The 20,817-nt window shown below is 34.2% G+C and overlaps 1 protein-coding gene across 2 annotated transcripts in view; it reads left to right on the forward strand.

The window, feature by feature from the left end:
- Positions 1-20,817, forward strand: part of LOC123530117 (sodium- and chloride-dependent creatine transporter 1-like) — a 53,773-nt gene that overhangs the window by 20,926 nt on the left and 12,030 nt on the right. For both annotated transcript variants that reach the window (XM_053521170.1, XM_053521169.1), the window contains exons 2-8: positions 8,509-8,722; positions 9,062-9,193; positions 9,608-9,752; positions 9,919-10,056; positions 12,383-12,515; positions 14,652-14,890; positions 15,711-15,835. In XM_053521170.1, coding sequence (XP_053377145.1) covers positions 8,515-8,722; positions 9,062-9,193; positions 9,608-9,752; positions 9,919-10,056; positions 12,383-12,515; positions 14,652-14,890; positions 15,711-15,835 — 1,120 coding nt within the window. In that variant the 5' untranslated portion in view covers positions 8,509-8,514. The remainder of the gene's footprint in view (positions 1-8,508; positions 8,723-9,061; positions 9,194-9,607; positions 9,753-9,918; positions 10,057-12,382; positions 12,516-14,651; positions 14,891-15,710; positions 15,836-20,817) is intronic.

Below are 20,817 nucleotides of genomic sequence, written 5' to 3' on the forward strand. Positions count from 1 at the left end.
TTATTTCACATAGTAATAAAGCGAAGTCTTAGGCTTACTTGATATTACATGGAAAACTTTAGTAGCAACGTCTGATATATATAAAATACACACGTTTTACCCCAAATACATATGAGAGACGTTGAAGGGGAAGGCGAAGGTTGAAATCTCAAACTCTCTATTGTCAAATTTTCCTGTACTTCACTTTTCAAAAACAGATTTTGTGCATCAAAATTTCACAAAGAATTGATTGTATTTAAAGGAAAAATAAGTTAATCTCAAAAAGTTAACAACAACATTATTTTCATTTGAAGCGTATTCTTATTTGTCAGCCATTTGACGATTTCTTTCCGACTTTTTTTTGTCACACGTGTATACCTGAATGCATTTTACACACAAAAAGCGCAATAAAAATGATACTTTTTAAAAGTGTTTGGTTTAGCCCATTTCAACTGTTTCATTAATAGTTAAATACAAGAGTTCCCTCGGAAGCGAAGATGTTAGTTCGAGCCCGACTAGCTACGGCGCTCAATGAAGTTGGAAAGTTGTCAATTTCTTCAGTTTGGGGCCTACTAGTTAGAAACCATAATGACATGTTGTGTTAGCAGACCGCTGTGACATAATTGGAAGGTAATTGGGAAACGGCGTAAACCCAACACAATTAATTGTTATCGAATGCATAAATGCGATAATTTTTAATTTCATTTCCATACACTTTTAACGTCTGACTTTAATTTCCTGTCGTTTTTATTGTGCATATTTCGACCAACTAAAAAGTCAGTATTGATGCTTCGGTTTTACGCCCGGTTTCGTCATTTTATTTATTCCCAAGCACATTGTAAAATATTAGTCTCTGATATAGTGGCCCCCATTTGATGGCTTCCTGACATGAAGAGTTCCACGATCCGAGTGAACCCTAAACGGTGAGAGGCAAGTGATTCGATGCTAGAGTGCCAGAGACCACCCGTCCACGGAGGCCCCTGCCCGTAATCTTTATTTTTCGATATCAATAATTCATTTTATGATATAAAATCGAATTTTAGATATCTGGAATTCATTTTAAAAATATCAGAAAATGGATTTTGTGAAATCACAAAACTGTTATATCCTAAATTCAATTTCGTGACTTCAAAAATCATTTATTGATATCAAAAGTTATCAATTAATATCATAATATATATAATAGAAATACCACAAAATTGAAGTAAGGATACAAGAAAATAAAACTTATTTTGAAACATCTTTAATCAAATTATAGAGATATATAAATAAGTTTTTGATACATTTAAATGCATTTAAACTCTGAAAACATAATTAATGGTATCATAAAATGAATGTGTGATATTCATCAATGAAGTAATGAACATAACAAAATGAATTTGTAATGATAATAATAAACGAATTAATAGTATCGCAGAATGAATTCGTAATAACCAGCAATAAATTTAAGATATCACAAAGAAGTGAATAAATAGTAAAACGTATCCCTGCAGTATGGCTTCACAAAATGTAGAAAGCAAAATCAGCCTGTCAAGAGTAACACTGACAATTACTAAGCACTATTCATTTGAACTGATGAATTAGTTTTGACTGTTTTATTGATAAAGCTTACAACATGTCAGTACTTTAAGATAAAACGGTGTCAAAAGTCATTAGCTTCATTATGTTGTATGCTTCTGAATTTTATTTGCATGGAGTGTAAACTCGAGCCAACAAAGATGAGACTAATGTATTTTCTTTATATACATCTTAAACAACCAGGACGCAGTAAGGAATGTAAAGTAGTTCTGAGAGACCAATACGCTAACATTACTATTCGAGTAGGAAACTTGTCCGCTTTTACGTCTGCTTCAGAAGTCAGCATAGACCTTGTACATACCTTTGATATTTGCAGTTTTAAACACACTGTATAGCCTTGCAGAATAAAAAACGCAAAAACCCTCATCTCTCGCTTCTGTTTTTGTTATCTGTTTTCAGTGGAGTTATGACAATAAAAATATTTCTTTCTCTTCCAGACATGTTCCCTAAATCTTTCTAGGTATTTTTTGTCGATTTTGTTTCTTGTTTCCAATTCGCCAAGCTTGTTATTCAGAAATTAAAACGTTGAATACAAATTTTAATAGAAAAATTTTGAATGGTAAATATCTCTCAGTTTCATAACGGTATATTTCATTTAATGGTGCCATGTTTATTCTTATACACCGGAGCTTTCGAAACATACAAGTGAAAAATAGTTATTTTACTTAAGTTACTATATTAAGTATCAACTTTCCCGTTCCTGAAGTAGAGAAAACACATAGATAATTTCCAATCTCTAGTGACCGTACACTCAGTGGCATGATATAAATAAAGATAGAATAGGACCAATCCGAGGTAACAGAACTTCAATAAACACATATTTATTTTTAGTTCAAGCATCATTGACTTTTCAAGCTGAAATACAAGTATTAATTCATTTTGTCCCTATGAATAAAGGTTACAGTAAAGTCCATTAAAGGATCTAACAGCGCAACAATTACATAAGTTGATTACCTAGGTATATGTTATGAAATTAATTTCCAAGCTGTAACTTATGTTTGTCTAACTTTAGTCAATTTTGACAATGTTACCTGCGATATACCAGCCGGTTGTTTCATAGGCTGTTTATTCTGTGTACAGTTAAATATATGAAGCAGAGAAAAATCATTGCGATACAGAACTCTACCTCTAAACAAGATAAAGCATAGGGCACGTCATCATTGTATGGGTATGGTCTGGATGTAAGATCGTACAGGAGTTTTATTCGCGGCGGAAAACAGTTGTACCTTTTTCATAGTATATTCTACGTAAGTTAATGTGTGTATGTGTGTGTATTTGTCTTTTTTTGACGTTCTTGTTATTATCAAGTCTCCGTTTCTAATATTGAGATTATACATTTTGTAATGTTCAAGAAACTATAATCCCTATTAGAATAATTCATTTATATCATATTCATTTTGTTTGATCGAAATAATTTGTGTAATAAATAGCGATAATCTTGATCGGGTTTGTCAACCTAATTTTATGTTGTCTTTTTTTACGAAGTTGTTGTTATCAAGCCCTTTATGCATGTTTCCGTTTATAATGTTAAAAAAACTACTATCCCGATTAGAATGTTTTTCTATATCATTTTCCTTTTGTTTGATCGAAATAATTTGTGTTGTTAATAACTAAACTGTTGATAGGGTTGATAGGGTTTGTCTAGCTAATATTACGCTGATTCTATTGACATGATGCCATTTATATTCGGTTTTTACCGAAATTTTCAAAGTTTTACTATATTTTCTTTATCTTATATACTGATATATTCATTGGTGGTATTTTATAGGGATTTTAAAGCTATTTTTATATATTCGGAGCGGCATTTCTTTAATATTACAGTTTCATCCCAAGAATATTGCACCTGAAAAATTGCCAAAAATATTGCACACCTTTGCCAAATGCAATGTCGTGCACAATCGTAATCAGATGTTTCTGTATCGTAATGCTTGCCTATGTTACGTCTAAGTGTATTTTCTATTTAGAAAAGATCTATTTCACAAAGCATCTGAAATTTGTAGTGGGGTTTTAGATATTTTTGACGTAAGAAGAAGTGTTTGATTCAAACAGTGTTAAATATTCAGTCGCATAATTTTATAGCAATGAATAATTTAAAGTTTTAAATAGAGATGACGTTGTACATTTCTAGACGATATTGTGATCATAGATATTAAATTTAGTCTCTCTCTTGCAATTCTTGTTAGAATAACCAATAGTATTCAATATTTATTCTACCTTGTATAAACTGTATGTAACATGTCTATGGAATTTCAATAATCCATAAAATTATCTATTTTAATTGAATGTAAACTTGTTAACGCAGGAATTACTGCGAAACGTCATCACGAAATAAGGTGCTCAATATTGGCATTCATTATTATTATTGCAAACGTTTTAATGCCACTGCCCAAACTGATAATGTGTGTACTGAAATATCTGAGTATTTTAGCAAATCTACTATCCCTACATACGTAATGTATGTACATATAATCATTACTTAATTGCATAGGTGCTAGCTTACAAGTTACTTCTGCTACTAAACGTTGAAAGAGGGATATTTCAGTACTTATCAATGTATGCAGAGTGAAGCTACGAATGTCAAAATGTTTTATATCAGCTAATCGTCTTGGCTTGGCAACTATGTTTATTAGAAATTCAATTTCCCCTCTTCGAATGGTTTGAAATAACGTTTATCTGCTGCCTGGCTAGGGACTGTTCGATTAATGACGAGATTCCGAACTTTTATTTCATGCTTACTAATTCCGTAAGTAAATCGTAACTTTTAGGTACCAGTTTGCTTTCTAGAAAAGGCAACGCACTTCAAGATATGTATTACCTATATAAACGACCTAAGTTCTTCATGCTTCTCTAATAATTATCGTACTAAGTTTCAACATTTGTATTTCGTAGATAGAACCATGCGAATTTCTTGATATCATAGTTTGTGAAATCGGCACAGCGACCTGAATTTTCCCATTGGAAAATACTCTTTGAAAAAAACAAAGATTAAATGTATGGCGTTGCGTAGTAATTATGAAATAACGGAAATAACGTTCTAAAGACTGCAAACAACATATGTGGTAGTGATTTGGAATGTTTTTTCGCATGGTGAGCGGGTCTGTATTAATCATTGACATATGTACTCAGCACTCTACCATTTGAGTGTTACTGGCTTGTTGGCAGCGTAGCTTTGTCGTATACGTACCGTTATATTTTCAGTTTTTTCATACACTTTCCTGATCTTTTCAGTTTTTTTTATTGGTTTCTTATTAGCATGGTCATCCTCTCGCGTTTCCTTTCCGTTCATTGTTCAGATAAATTATATAATATGGTAGACATGTTCCGCAAATATACATGCAGTTTCTACAGGTAGTGACAATAATATAGGTACAATTGCTGTATCCGGATGCATTATTTTTAGTTTATTTATTGAATAATCGCATTTTTTCTGACTATGGTGGTCTTCTAAACCATTCATACCTTAAATACTATATCGATCAATGTGACGATTCGAAATTCCATTGAAAGGAGAAGTTTGGAGTGAAAAGTACATGATCTAATGTCATTAATTTTTAATACAAGCATGCTACAGGTAGTTATGATGAGGTTGGGTTGGGTGAATTATAGTACATAAAATGAGCTAGGCTTCTTCGCAATCGATCTTTTGCTGGATGGGTATAAGTGTTGATTTTTTTTAAAGATACTATTGCCATATCTTCTAAAACAGACAAAGTAAATATTACATTTTATGCCATTCAGCATTTTGGTCGTGACGTCATTTTATTTCCAAGTGTAAAAAATATAGGTCAGTCAAGATAACACGGATTTAGTTTTACTTCATGTCTACAACAAACCACTGTTTTACAAGGCTGTATAATGTTAGGTTTTATGATGATATCTCACCTGTATTTACAAAACAACTTTTGGTCTTTGCGCATGCGCAGTAGTTTACACTTGTTGAGGTATTCGAGATTTTTTTTATAGTTAGACCCTCTTTGCTTTCGTAACTGCTATTGAAAGTCGGGTTATCTTTCATGGGCATTTTTTGAGAGATTACTGATAAGGAAATGTGTAAAAATAGTTTAATTACTTATTTCAATATCAAAATAACAGCAAAACATTGTCAAAATATTTGTCCGGCTCCTGCCATGGTTTACCTCACGGGGAAAATAACTTCTTTTTGTGACCCCATTTGAGGCCCCATGGAACCCATATTTTACGTCACAACGCGATGCTGATTATAACATTGGAAACAGAAATGCTGAAGTGTGTGCAGTGTAGGCTTCATTTATGTCAAATATTACTTGAGGAAATAATAGAGCCGAAATATGAAAATTTGTCCGGCTACTGGTTCCCAACCAGTACATCAAAAATTCTTAAACAAACCAAACAAAACTAATTCTATTTTATTAGTTAAAATGAATCTTTACTGTGTGGTAATGTTTTCCGTCTACCGTATTAAACATGTGTCATATCTGGCCGTGTATTTTGCAACTTCTCCGGTGCAGATGATTCATGCACCATAAATGTCAACTACTGTAACAGTACAGGCCAGAGGTAAAAAAATAGGGAGGCATTTGGTATTTTCCCCTGGAATTGTTTTAGAGGGCGCCATTTCGTGCGTTTTTTTGTTTTTTTTTTGCATTTCAAACATGTTTTTGTTACTTTTAAGATACCGATTTCGGAAAAAAATAAATAATATAGATCTACAGAAAAATAAGAGTTTTGAAATAGCCAACGCGATTATTGTCACTCTAAAACGCCAATTTAAAAGCATATGGTCATGTTTGCTTGGTTCTTACATCTTCAGTTGAGTAAATGTATATATTTTCATGTATAAACTTTTTAACACGGCTGACGTGAAACGAAAATTTGAAAGAAGCAACACAGTTTATGCATGTACAAATACAATACAGAAATGTAATACAAAATTAATGTACTTAATACATAATATATTTTGTCAATCTTCTTAAGATAATATTACATTTTTGAAATTCAGCACTTGGATAAATAGTGCGTATGACATATCAAATCTAAAAGATCAAATGTTGTCATAAAGTTATACTTATAAGTTAATCAAAATCTAAAATGTCACACATTTATATAAAAAAGTATAAAAAAAACGGAATAAAGACGTCTCTTAAGAGACGTAAAAAATACGTCTCCAAAAACACGTGAACGCAGTTTTCAAAAACAACCAAAAAAGACGTCATAGAGACGTCTCAGAAAGACGTCATAACAACCAAAAAAAGACATCTTTTGTTTGCTGGGAAGTTATGTAGCATACACTTCTGTGTTACATTTCGGCCTGGGTTGTCCTAAATTTTCCCTTTGAAGCAGTTTTATCATATTTTAAATTTGAAATACTTTTTCTGACAGTACAAGTTTAACATGTTCCTCTAAATGTTAGACCGCATATACGTTAACTAATTTTACACCTGGTTTTCCAGTATCATGTATGTGTAAAGTATTTTTTCAAAACAGATGGTTGGTTGTCCAAAAAAAATCAAATACCATTTTGACTGGATATATTCAAGAGATATTTGAAATATAAAAGGGTCAGGTTTAAAAACAATTTCTGTCATATATTCAAACTGAGTTACCTACATTCATCATTTTTAAAAGTAATATATCTGTTACGTAAACACCAAATCTGAAACTGATACCTTGCATAATGTTTAGTTTTTAATCGTCAACCTAAAATAACATCTTGTTAAAAACAGAATGCCTCGACAATAATTCTCAGGTCAGTTAAAGCAAAGATACATTCAACTAATGAATGTAGATATCAGACTTTTTAGCATTTATTTCACTGGAAATCATAGAACAATTAATTTATTGGTGTATAATTTCTTATCAAATTATTATGATTATGGATATTAAATGATTAGGTCACTTTCATAATAGGTGTATAGGAAGTTTTAAATAATTTAGAAGTTTGAAACATTTTAACTAAGAATATATGTATACCTCAAACAATTTACAAACTTCAATATGAAGTAAGCAATAACTGCGTGCGAAGTGATCTTATTTGCATAAAGTGTACTCCTTATTGTAACAAAATTGATACAAAGTTTTAGATTATCCTCCGCTTGCAAGAATTTAACTTCGTGACTACGTATCTGCGTAAAGACAGCTACGCGCCTGAAATTTCGGGAAATTCTGTTATACAACGCAAGGCCCGCCGAATCACGTATCGAGCTAAAATCTAGTGCTGTAAAATGAGCACTACGCACTCGTGATTAAATTATTACGCATCCATATTATATTTCACAATTAATTTATAGCAAAACCGTATTTTAACACTATTTATACACGATGTGATATCATTTTAACTTGAAGGCAATATATAATATACATTAACATTACTAATTAAGCATTTAAAGGATATCCTTAGACATATATGTATTCGGAATCAAGGCTGACAATCATATCTCTCTATATATATTAACATGGATAGATGTTAAGTAAACATATTTTAGTAATGTAAGATTCAGGTCATTCAGGTAATTGACTTGTAATATATTATTAGGCAGTATAAGGGAGATTTTTCCGGACCGCACTATGTTCAGTATTACTAAACATATAACTCGCAAAACACATTAGACAATGTCAAAGACGATAATAAGAGTGATCATGTATTTATGACCCATTGTGTAGTAAAATAAATACAAGATTATAGATTGAGCAAAATAAGCAAACCATGCGAATGTTGTAAAATTATACATACTGGAGAGAGGCCTTTGTACGAAAATTATAATCTTTGAAATTTTCTCAAAATTTACCATCGATTCAAAACCTAACATTGATTTTCAATAACCAAAACATCTTCTTTTTAAAAATAATTAAACCAAATGTACCGGGTATTTGTAATAGAACGACCCATTTAAATTTTGGCCCTTATTCAAAAGTATTTATTGAACTTAGATAAAACAACAAAGTCCCTGTTAAAACCTACATATTGCTTTTCAGGATACAATGGCAGCCTCTCTTCAAGAAATTACAAAACTAAAGGTTGATGACGCGACGAATTTTGAAAGCGGTCAACAGAAAGACAACGAAAGGGTGTCACCAAGACGTGCTACATGGACAACGCAGTTTGACTTCATTATGGCGTCAGTAGCGTGTGCTGTAGGTCTTGGTAACATTTGGCGTTTCCCGTATCTATGCTATAAAAATGGAGGAGGTATGTGCAGTAGCTCAGTCAATTGTCGAAGTAGAATGAAAATAACTGGTTTTGCATGAAAGCCTTTCCGTCCGGAGAATTTTCTTAAAATTAGCCTCAAGTACGAAATCATCACAAAAAATACCCGACCTTTGTACTGTGTTCTCAAGCCTTCGCAACGTGCTATTGTGTCATCATATCGCATTGTCTTGTAAACTTACAAATCTACATATCAAGAAACACTGATTACCTAATACTGATAAAAGTTGTTATTGGATAGTTCGATAAAATATATTTAACTACAGTTTACTTTAACACTTTTTGTACAAATTAATATGAACAGATATATTGTTACAATAGGCGCATTCCTGGTACCCTACGTTTTATCATTCCTCTTGGTGGCAGCTCCTTCATTTCTCGCTGAAATAAGCCTGGGCCAATACATGAGCTCTGGTGTTGTCGGGGCATGGAAAATGATCCCTGTATTCCAAGGTATGAGTTCATATACAACCTCAATACGGTTCACATCTTCCAAAGAGTGTTAAAATGGTTCATTTTATCAAAGGTAAGTGTTGTAATATAACGTAAAAATGGTTCACATCTTTGAAAGAATGTTTGAATAAAAGTTAGAATGGATAATATCTTCCAAGGTTATTTTTGAAATATAACGTGGTTCATATTTTTCAAGGAAAGTATGGAAACTGTTCTATCTTCCAAAGTAAGTGGGGGAATGTAAAAATATAATAGGGGATATAATTGAACTATACTGTTAAATGGTTCATATCTTCAAAGGTAAGTGTTGTATATAACGTTAAAATAGTTCACATCTTTCAAGCAAAGTATGGAAACGTATTTTATCGTATTTATTGTATTTCCCATTTATAAAGGTATACTTCACGTATCTAGGTTTGGGGTTCGCGTCCCAAGTGATTCTGCTTTACACGAATGTATATTACATCATCGTTGTTGCATGGGCTCTGTACTACATCGCCGTGTCCTTCACCTCACAGTTACCGTGGGCAACGTGTGGAAATTCTTGGAATTCCGAAAGGTAGAAATCTTCATATTTTACTTGAAAATAAAAACATTACTTCTATCAAAATATTTGTGTCTGCAGTTCTTCTCTACCGTTGGCCATTTGATATGTTTAGCACTATTTTTCTTCATTTACTGTAGTCTTGTCATATCATCTTAGCTTGTTCTTTTGTTCACTGCAGATGTTATGTGACTGGTATGTCTTTGGAGAGAACTAAACTCGTGACAAACTGCAGCGCAGGATACCAGAACGGAACAAATTGTGACACATATAATGTTACAGTAGGACCTCCAGTGGACGCAGTTGTTGAATACTGGGAGTATGTTACATTAATATTTGTTTCGCATCATATCATTGTTTTATACTATTTAGACCCTTTCAGCTTTAAGCAGGGTTACTAGATCTATAGTAAACCAGTTCGAGGGTTGATCAATAAATTCTTGGACACCGTCGATATCTTTATCACAGATAATAATACTGGTAGATCTATGTAATTTCACTATTTTGTAGAACAACATAAGACAAACAAGCATGTGATTTTCTAACTGAACATTACTTGTAAGTGACAGTTATGAATCACCATAGCAACCCCGTGCAGTTACACCACCGCAGCTTATATTGTGTGTACATACCGATAATAATGCAGTGATTTATTTTGGTGCGTATCCTCATTTAACGGAAAATGACGCCGACGTACATCATCATATAACGTATTCATAATAGGAAGTGTACATACTGGGCAATCATTCCTATTGTTAGATTCAGATTACAGAGCGTACATACTGGGCAATCATTCCTTTTGTTAGATTCAGATTACAAAGCGTACATACTGAAAAATCATTTCTTTAATACATTTATGGTACCAATTCAAGTCTCCTTATTGATGGTTTGTGGCTCCAGTTCATTTGGCTCTTGTCCCTGGATTCAATTTTTATTTGTTGTTTTGTATGTCTGTTACAGGCATACCTGTGACTCATACATTACATTTTGGCTCACCAGAGTACAACGTATTCAAGTTTAAGTATAGTGATCGCTCCGCGTCCTTTGTCCGTCGTCGTCTATCGTATTGCGACTTGCGTAGTCCGCAGTCTTGCTATTTAAAATACTCTAGAGGTCACAATATTGATCAAATCTTCACGAATCTTGGTCAGAATATTACCTACAAATGTCGTACGATTTCGAAACTGGATCAGTTGAGGTCAAAACCAGGTCACTACGTCAATAAGGAACCATTGTTAACATTCCAGGTGCATATTTTTCTACTTATCTTCATAAAACTGTATCACAATGTCTGTCTTGATACATTCTAGGTCAGTTTTATCCTTGTTAACACTCTATAGCCCTATTTCCTACTCTATCTTCTTAAATCTTTGTTTAAATATTTGCCTCTATGAAATTTATGTCAAGATCAAAATTGGGTTAATTCGTGTAAAATCAAGGTCACAAGTCAAATAATATAAAAGCCTTTTTTAACACCCTGGAGGTCACATGTTATACTTAATCCTCATAAAACTTGTCAGAATGTTTGTCTCTATGAGATCTAGGTCAGGTACGTGAGTTCAAAAACAAGATCAATTCGCTTAATTACAAAAACATTTTAATACACCAGTACGCCATATATTTCCTGCTCGATACTTTTGAAACTTTGTCAGAATGTTTGTCTTTATGGAATCTAGGTTAGGTTTTAAACTAGATTATCAATCTCAATAACTAGGCTACTAAATCGAATCATAGAAAGACCTTGTTAACACACTGCAGGTCACATTTTCTTTCCGGTTCTCATAAAACTTCATAAGAATGTTTGTCTGTAAAGAATCTTGGAACACTTGCTTAAAATATTAGGTCACTTGGTCAAATCATTGAAAAGCTTGGTTAATTATATACCTGATCAACAGAAAACTTGGTCAGAATGTTTGTCTCTATGAAGTCTAAGCAACATTAGATACTAGGCTATCTTGACTAAAGACTAGGTCAGTTGAGCAATATAGTGCATACAGAACTCTTTGGTTTTGTTGTGTCTCGATTAAAGACATGCCCCTATAGTCCTATACTCATTATGTCTGACTTGGATATTGTCTGTGTGATATAGTTATTATTTTGGAATCCTTGTCTGTGTAAAATACCGGTAATCAAGACTAGAAGAGCAATATGTATGAAGTTATATCCCTTTTTATTTTCAGTTTTTAATTACGTGTTAGCAGTTTTAATAGAAAACAAAGGTACCGTTAGATGTCCTTCAGTTACTGCTAAATTATTATATTGGAAATAGTTCTCAAAATGATTATTTTCGTAAACAGCTTTGCCCCGCAGGCGATGCCAATGTTACATCAACTGATTATAAGGCACTATAAGAGTAATCTGAATCTGACGAAATTAATTATTGCTCAGTATGTACGTTCTTTAATCTGAATATAATAATAGAAATACATGTAATTGCCAAGTATGTATGCCAAGTATATACGCCATGTCATATGAATCTTGTAATTGGAACAATTCCCCGGTAGGTACGCTCTGTAATGATTTCCCAGTACGTACGCTCTGTAATGAAATGAGTTATTAGAACATATTGCTACTAGTAATTGATAAGATGGGAAGAAGTAAGCATGTAAAAGAGTAAAGGAAGTGTCTTTGCAATTTCTTTTCAGAAGACGGGTATTGAACATGTCAAATGGAATACAAGAACCTGGTTCGCTAGTACCAGGACTAACTGTGGCCCTACTGGTTGCCTGGGTGTTGGTGTATTTGTGTATATGTCGTGGTGTAAGATGGACTGGCAAGGTTTGCAAATTTTGTTTAGAATATAAAGTTCAAATAGAAAAATTTGGAGTAAGACACTCTTGTATATAAAACTGAAAATATAAATTGAACGGTTTTAGTGGTCATGTATATCTTCACTATAGTTAAAGAGATTATGGAATAGTCATACGTTTTGTACGAAACTGATTTAATTGAAGTTTTGGAACTCGCTATTAGGCACAAGTGCCAAGATCAAAACATGGAAATAAACGCTTTATAAAAACGAATAACGTTTACCTTTTTGACTATAGGTAGTACCATCCCCATATCTCAGTGATGGAATTTATAGTTAAGTTATGGACACTGAAAATATTTCATTATTCTGTGTAAAGAATGTTAGGTTATAAAAATGTTTAAAGCCGAGTGCGGAAGATGAGTAGTCGGTAATAGGAACTAATCTACTTGCATATGAGCCGTGCCATGAGAAAACCAACATAGTGGCTTTGCGACCAGCATAGATCCAGACCAGCCTGCGCATCCGCGCAGTCTGGTCAGGATCCATGCTGTTCGCTAACAGTTTCTCCAATTCCAATAGGCTTTAAAAGCGAACAGCATGGAGCCTGACCAGACTGCGCGGATGCGCAGGCTGGTCTGGATCCATGCTGGTCGCACACCCACTATGTTGGTTTTCTCATGACACGGCTCATATATTTTCGTGTATGCAGCAAACATAAGGTCATTTTTACAGCAAATTTGGATATTACATTTGAAAATGCTATACTTGCAGATAAGTTAAAACGTTTGCTGTTTCAGTATATTATCTAAAAATTAATTAAAGATTAGAAGGTAATAAGGTCTTCGCTACTATTTTGCTTGTAAAATTTAACAATATATAACATGTTTTATCAGCATTTCCAGCATTTCTATTCTTGTGAGACTTTCAATGTTTTGGAGGTCTGTCTTCAAAGCAATCAAAAACAAAAAAAAAACAAAAAAAAACTAAAACTAAAAAATATTAGGTTCACCATAATGCAATGGTTTCGAAGTACTTAATATTAGCTGGTGATTTTTCACTTTTCTTGTCGTCTGCAGACAACACAATAGACACAAACTATTCATTACTTAAGTATATGCCTAAATTTCAAGGCTGAATCGTTGTTCATAAATAAAGAAAAATAGCACAGGCGAGATTACGTCCATTTGTAAACACTAGAAATGATGTAAAATATGTATAACATTAACGTCAAATGCAGCAGAATGCAAGTAGTGACTCATAGAGGTGGCTCAGTGGTAATATGCTTAATCTATCTCAATCTAGAGGTCCGGGGTTCGAATACCTGGCCAGACACTGGAAATTTCTGAGTGTCTTCCACCTGACCATAGATCAGTACTCGTCCCAGGAAAGACAGCTTCGCGTGTATCGGTCCTACTTACCAAGCACGTTAAAGAAGCTAACTGTCTATTAACCGGACATGTTTGTATCTTTAAAAACATTCTCTCTCTCTCTCTGTTCTGGGGGCTCTCTCTTGCTCTGTCCCTTTGGTAACATCGCTCTGCTTCTGCACTGTTAGCGAATGAATAGGCGCTCTGAGTGGCTGCTTTTTTATGTAAAGCGCATTTGAACGTGTTTAACATAAAAAAGGGCGCTATATAAACGTGGTACAACAACAACAACAACAATAATAATAATAATAATAATAATAATAATAATATGGTTGACAATGTGATCAGTTACGCCAGTATGGCTTATTTAATATATATCTCTATATAGCTTGAAAAAGCATTTTGCCATGTTTTGTCCTTTATCATTATTTCTAATGACTAAGACCAAAGCCAATTTATAGTTTTCAAATGGCCTGTCTTTTCTGAATCCGTTTTGCATAATTTCGATTTGGTTTACTTGTTTAATTCTACGTCTCATCGACCCTTTATTAAGTCATAATGGATAGACCCAACTACCTGTCGTAAGCCAGTTGGATGGCTTAGCTACATGAAATAAGTTTACACTCCCAGCGAGGTTTCGAGTCCACAGCCTGAGTGGCAAGTGGTACGAAATCAGCGACAGATTAGTAAAATAGTACATAAATTTCATAGGAAATGAATCCTACCTGAGGTGACTGTCTCTTAGACCAGCAGAAAATTATGTTTCTTTCTACATTAAAACGTTGTACGTTATAGATTGTATATTTCACCGGCATTGCTCCATACGTTCTCCTGCTGGTGATTTTCATCCGTGGGGTAACATTGAAGGGAGCATCTACTGGTCTAATATATTACCTGAAACCAGACTTCAGCCGCCTTGCCGAAGCTCAAGTTTGGATAGATGGAGGAACACAGATCTTATATTCTATCGGAATTGGACAAGGGTATATGCTCGCTCTTGGGAGTTACAGCAAGTTTAAAACAAACTGTATTAGGTACATGTTTATTTCATCTAATGTTAATATATATTTGACTTTAAAAAATCAATTTATTAATTTAAGTTTTCTACTTTTATCGAAGTCGGTGTTCCGAAATAATATTTCAATATATTTGAGCTTCCTGTTAAACATATTCGTATACAGTCTTGTTTACTTTAATGTTTTTGTTTGTTGGTACAGTTTCTATAATCTGAATTTTACCGTTTTTCTGAGTATATGTTGATATCAGTGTACGTTGGCATTTTTATTCCATATAAAATAAAAACGTAAATAAAAATAACTTGTGATTCTTTGAATTGCAAGTTTTACATGACTTTAAGGACTGCAATTTCAGACAGGCTTACAAATATGCGATTTAAGTGTGACATCTACTCATTTCCTTTGATTTTGAATTTCTTGCTTGTAACTAAACGCAAACATCGCCGACTAACGGTGCTTTTTTGAACAACTAATGGTCTTACGTCGCATCGCAACACACGCTTTATTCGGGCAACGACCAGTAAGATGTATATTTGACCCGTGCGTTGTGCCCTCAGGAATGCTTCGCCATTTAGGTCAATGCAACTCACATGCATCTCCATAAATAATTTCATCGCAGAAAATTAAGTTCGTATGTGCATACTCAAAGCACCCGGGCTTATTTTTATCATCAGCAGTTGTCGAATAAGACAATGCATACTCTCCTTTTAAGGAAAGATTTTGTAAAAATGATAAAAGTTAAGAGTGAATGAGTAAATAAGAATAAAACCTGTTGACAAATTAAGTTAGTTCTGGTGCGATATCTGTATCTCATTGACGTTTTTAATGTTCTTTTTAGAAACGGATTAGTAATAATCTGTATCAACAGCGTCACAAGTATTTTTGGTGGACTGGCAGTTTTTTCAATTCTCGGCTTCATGTCATATGAAACACAAGTTCCTATAGAAAAGGTTGCTACACAAGGTATCATGTAAAATGTAATTGTTTCAAAATTGTGTCTATAGCGTAAGGGGGTTGCAAATACAATTTTGGGTTTTGTCTCCGTCCGATATGGTCCGAGAGCTCACGGACTTTTATTGCAACAACGGAGGCCAAAAGAAGTTTATACTTTTTTGGAAACAGTATTTCACATCCTCCATGAAAACCCGTTTCTTAAGTGTCAAAGCCGTGCCTATCTATATTTTGTTCACTTATGTTTGTGATAGGGGAGGTAAAACTCACTTGTAAAAATATTAGGGTGTAGGGTAAAGTTTACGTCTACAAGTTGCTTCACTGTTTAATTACAGTAACTATCTTATTGTCAGTGAATGTATAATTGTCAAACAATGACAGCAATAAGAAATTCATCAAAAAGGACTGAAGGGCAAACTGGATATTCAAGGTCAAAGGTCAGATTTATGTTAAAATTACAAAAATTGGCACATTTGAAATTTATTTTTATTCTTAAAAAATAGTTTGTTATCATAAGTCACTCATCTTTATTTATGTAACGTGTATATATCAGCCAAAATCAGAAATGCAAATTTTATTGCAAAATGTCAAGGTCAACCCTGATAATTGAAGGTCAAAGTTCATTTTCATGCATAAATGTGAACATTATTATCTTAACTTTTTTTAATCTGTTTAATATGTCTTCACATTGTTAGTCACTGAAGTTAATTCGTTTTAATGTTTGTATGTCAGGCAAAGTCACCAGTGCAGATGTAACCCCAAAACTGCCAAGAGTAAAGCTAATATCAAAGACCAAAGGTCAAATTTGTGTGAAAAATTGCACGAATAACTTCCTGTTTGAAATATAACAGATATGTTTTCAACATTATAAGTAATTGCTCGTGGTTTATTTTAATGTATATATGTCTCACAATGTCAATAAAGAAGATATCGTCTAAACTCAGACAAGTTCAAATGTAATATTAAAGGTCAAAGGTCATTTTCAAGTAAGAGAATGAAACAAGAAATATCTTTAAAAATGATGGTCGGCGAATTGTAATAAGGAAAGAAGTTTATAAATTTTTCATCTAACATTCATCTTTCATCTAACATTTTTCAAATTGCAAAACTAAACACCGCACTTTAACAATTTAAATGGTTCTCTTTTAATTTTTCGCAAAGGTTTCGTAGGGATGCAATTTTGTTTCGTTTATCCTTAGACGAATAATTACAGCAGTAGTTCGATGAAGATTCATAAAGCGGTTCATGAGAAGAGGTCATTAAACGTGTTTATATTTTAGCTAAATTGGTCCCTATCCCCATTTGTAACAAAATAGCAGGAGACCTTACGATGTTGTTAGACATCGAGTTTGATAAAAATCCATTACATTTTAGTGGTGAATGCGAAGAAAGGCATATCTACTTTTAGCTATAGTGGTCCCTAATAGGGCCCAAGTTCCTATATAAATAAATGTGGAAGAGGACCTTATAATGATGCTCCAGACCAAGTATGACAAAGATCCACCAAGCTGTTCATGAGACGCTGTATAAAGGCATTTCTAGTTTTAGCTCTAGCAGCCCCTAAAAGGGGTCAAATATCCCAGCTATTGTTGGCTGCGGGCCTAATAAAGATGCTACAAATCAAGTTTGATTAGAATACATTAGAAAAAATCAATTAAAGGATTTGTTTATTTATTATTTTTGTTTATTTCTAAAATAGGCCAACTGATCCCGCTTTAACAAATGCATATTCGCTATTCGTGAATCTTTGGACAATGACGTCACACCTATAAAAAGTGAAGGTCAAGCAAAACATACAATTGTTATTATTTCAATATTTCTGTTTCATAAGCAAATTTTGACCGGATAAGCAAAGTTTGACCGTAGTTATATCACATTGATAAACTGTATGCAACGTACCTTCATTTCAGTGTAAAATGAGATTCAGTCATTATATAGCATATATATAATGAAACAGATTTCAACTGAGTTCAATACTTGCATACAATACTAAAAAAAATATTCATATATCACAAATCAGTTAGATAATTTGTAACAAATATATCAAAGCAAACAAGTACTCATTTTAATATGCAAACTGAATAAGTCACAAAAGCAAGAAACCTTTTCATATACAGACGACAATTGTAACAAGGAAAATCTTTTAAAAAGCACTTCTCTACATAAAAGACTCTTATCACACCCTTATTCATGTGATACGCAGACCGTATTCAGCTCTTTCTTTAATTTGATATATGTTGGTATTTGAACAGGTTTTTATCATATTTATTAAACTTACTTATTATTTTGAGATATATCAATATTCTTGCTAAATATACTGAGCCAAAGTTGGCTTTAAAACTGTGAGCAGCGTCGTTTAGGATGAACGCTTTGTCTACATTTCACTCAGCGTAGCACAGTCAACAGAGTGAAAGAAATTGACACTCTCGTCCAATCAGGCAGAGTGTTGCATAAATCTTCCGTTTTGATAAATTATCTATAATGCGTTATCAAGTAGTTTGATTGGCAAACTGAAGTCACGTGGCATAGGAAAACGAAAACGAATTTAGACGGCGTCGCCGAAAAATAGCTCTTTTACTTTTCTCTCTGTTGACAATATCCTGTCGATCTAGTCAATGATATCTGTTCATTTAATGTATAAATGTTAGGCGATCTCTGGTATGCACATATAATTTCAAAACATTCAAGTTCAACCATAATATGAAAGGTCAAAGGTCAAAAAGTGAGTAAAATGTTGCAATAATATCAGCTATTTGTAATAACTTTTATTGTTTAAATGTATTTGTTTTGTCATTTCAGTAACTGATCGTTGTTCATTTTACTGTATATTTGTTAGACGATGTCATGGAAGAGAAAATAAGTCAAGGTCAAACCTGGTATTAAAGGTCAGGTGTCATTTTTGTGTAAAAGATCAAAATGTAGCATATTTACTCATTACTTTGTTCAAAAATAGCTTTTTGTTATAATTCACTGTTAGAAATTTATTTTAATGTATACATGTCAAGCAAGGTCAGCAATGTAGGTTTTGTCCTAATAAGTCGAAGCCAGTCCTTTTTATCAAAGGTCAAAGATCAAATTTGTGTGAAAATTCAGAAAAACAGCACTTTTGCAAGGATTTTTCTTTATTCTTTTAGGGTATTTTTGTCAACACTAGTACCTGATCATTATTCATTTTAAAGTATATATATCAGGTGATAACAATCTTCCTTAATTATAAAAAAAATAGTCAGTGTCACACCTGACATTAAAGGTCAAAGGAGAGCGTCTTCAAGAAACTTGCCATTATGAAAAATGGCTTGAAAAAGTTGGGGAGCAAATGAAAAGATCCTACGGCAAGTCTACACAGGCACCGAACGGCCCATAGCAGAGTAAGCATCCACCTCATGGGTAACTGCTTCCATAACCAGTAAAGATAAACTGGACAAGGTTCAAAATTCAGGCCTGAGGACAACTCCAATAAAGGAAATGAAAAAGACATCCAACCTTGAGCCATTAGAGATCAGACGAGAGTACAAAGCCCTTGGGTAGACAGAGAAGGCAAAGAGACTACCATCACACCCACTCTATTCGAAACTCGAGAGCAGAACAAAGAAAAGACTGAAACGAGAGAGTCTCAACCATATCGTCAAAGGACTGCAGGAAGGAAAAGCAGAAGCACTGGACATAGAGGCAGAGCCGCTTGTGCCCGGTGAATGGGTTCCTAGACAATGTGCTCCAAAGATCAGATTGGAGGTGCCAGGAGTAGAAGAAAAGGGAAAACAACATCAGGTTCATCAACAATCTTTTACGTTAGACATGATCAATGACCCTATCCAGCATACTCTTGGATCCAAGCATATACCGATAGATCAGTGGAAAAAGCAGTTCAGAATGCTGGGAGTGGTGCCTACATCAAATTCTCTCACACTCTGTCATCCAGTCGGCAAGAGATTCTCCAACTTTAGAGCCGAGACGCAAGCCCCTATTTCGGCCACACCCTAACTGTATGAACGAGGAGAAAAGGGACAAAATATTGTTTTCCTAACAGACTCCAAGTGAGCTCTTCAGGCTCTCTCAGCAGGTCCATCAGACATCTTAACGAGACAGCTGCTGGAAATGTGGGCATAGCCGAAAATGAAGCTGCGGGCGAACTTTGCAAAGGAAGCTTCATACAGAGAATCTCAGATTCTGCTAAATAATAGATTTGCGTAGGACTAGAAGAATATAAGTGATGGAGGCTACCTGCCCAATAATAACGGTCTGCACAAGCTAATCAGAGAAAGCCAAACAACTATCCTCCGTAAGGGCACTAGACACTGTGGCCTGAGAAAACATATGAAGAAGCGAGGTGTTGCAAAGACACCAAAACGCCAGTGCGTATCAGAGGTATAAATACCATTCCACATCCTGCAGAGCGGTTTCTATCTGGAAGAAGTACGCCAGAAAGTTTGGCCCACAGACATCCCATATGAGACCAAGCTGTGGGGAAATGCCAGCGACCTGCAGAACCGGTGCAGTTAACTGCCGCATCTAGTGTCAAAGTCATGCCTATCTATATTTTGTTCTGGAATTTTGATGAAGGCACCACTACCAGCATTCTGAACTGCTTTTTCCACTGATCCATCTGTATATGCTTGGATCCAAGAGTGTGCTGGATAGCGGTCATTGATCATTTCTAGCGTAAGAGATTGTTGGTGAGCCTGTGTTGTTTTCCCCTTTCTTCTACTCCTGGCACCAACAATTTGATCTTTGGAGCAGATTGTCTAGGAACCCATTCATCGGGCACAAGCGGCTCTGCCTCTGCATCTAGTGCTGCTGCTTTTCCTTTCTGCAGTCCGTTGACGATATGGTTGAGACTCTGTCGTTTCAGTCTGTTCTTGGTTCTTCTCTCGAGTTATGAGTGGAAGGTATGATGGTAGTCTCTTTGCCTTCTCTGCCTGCTCAAGTGCTTTGTACTCTCGTCTGATCTCTAATGGCTCAAGGTTGGCTGTCTTTTCCATTTCTTTTATTGGAGT

This window comes from Mercenaria mercenaria, chromosome 13, assembly GCF_021730395.1.
Source record: "Mercenaria mercenaria strain notata chromosome 13, MADL_Memer_1, whole genome shotgun sequence".
NCBI lineage: Eukaryota > Metazoa > Mollusca > Bivalvia > Venerida > Veneridae > Mercenaria > Mercenaria mercenaria.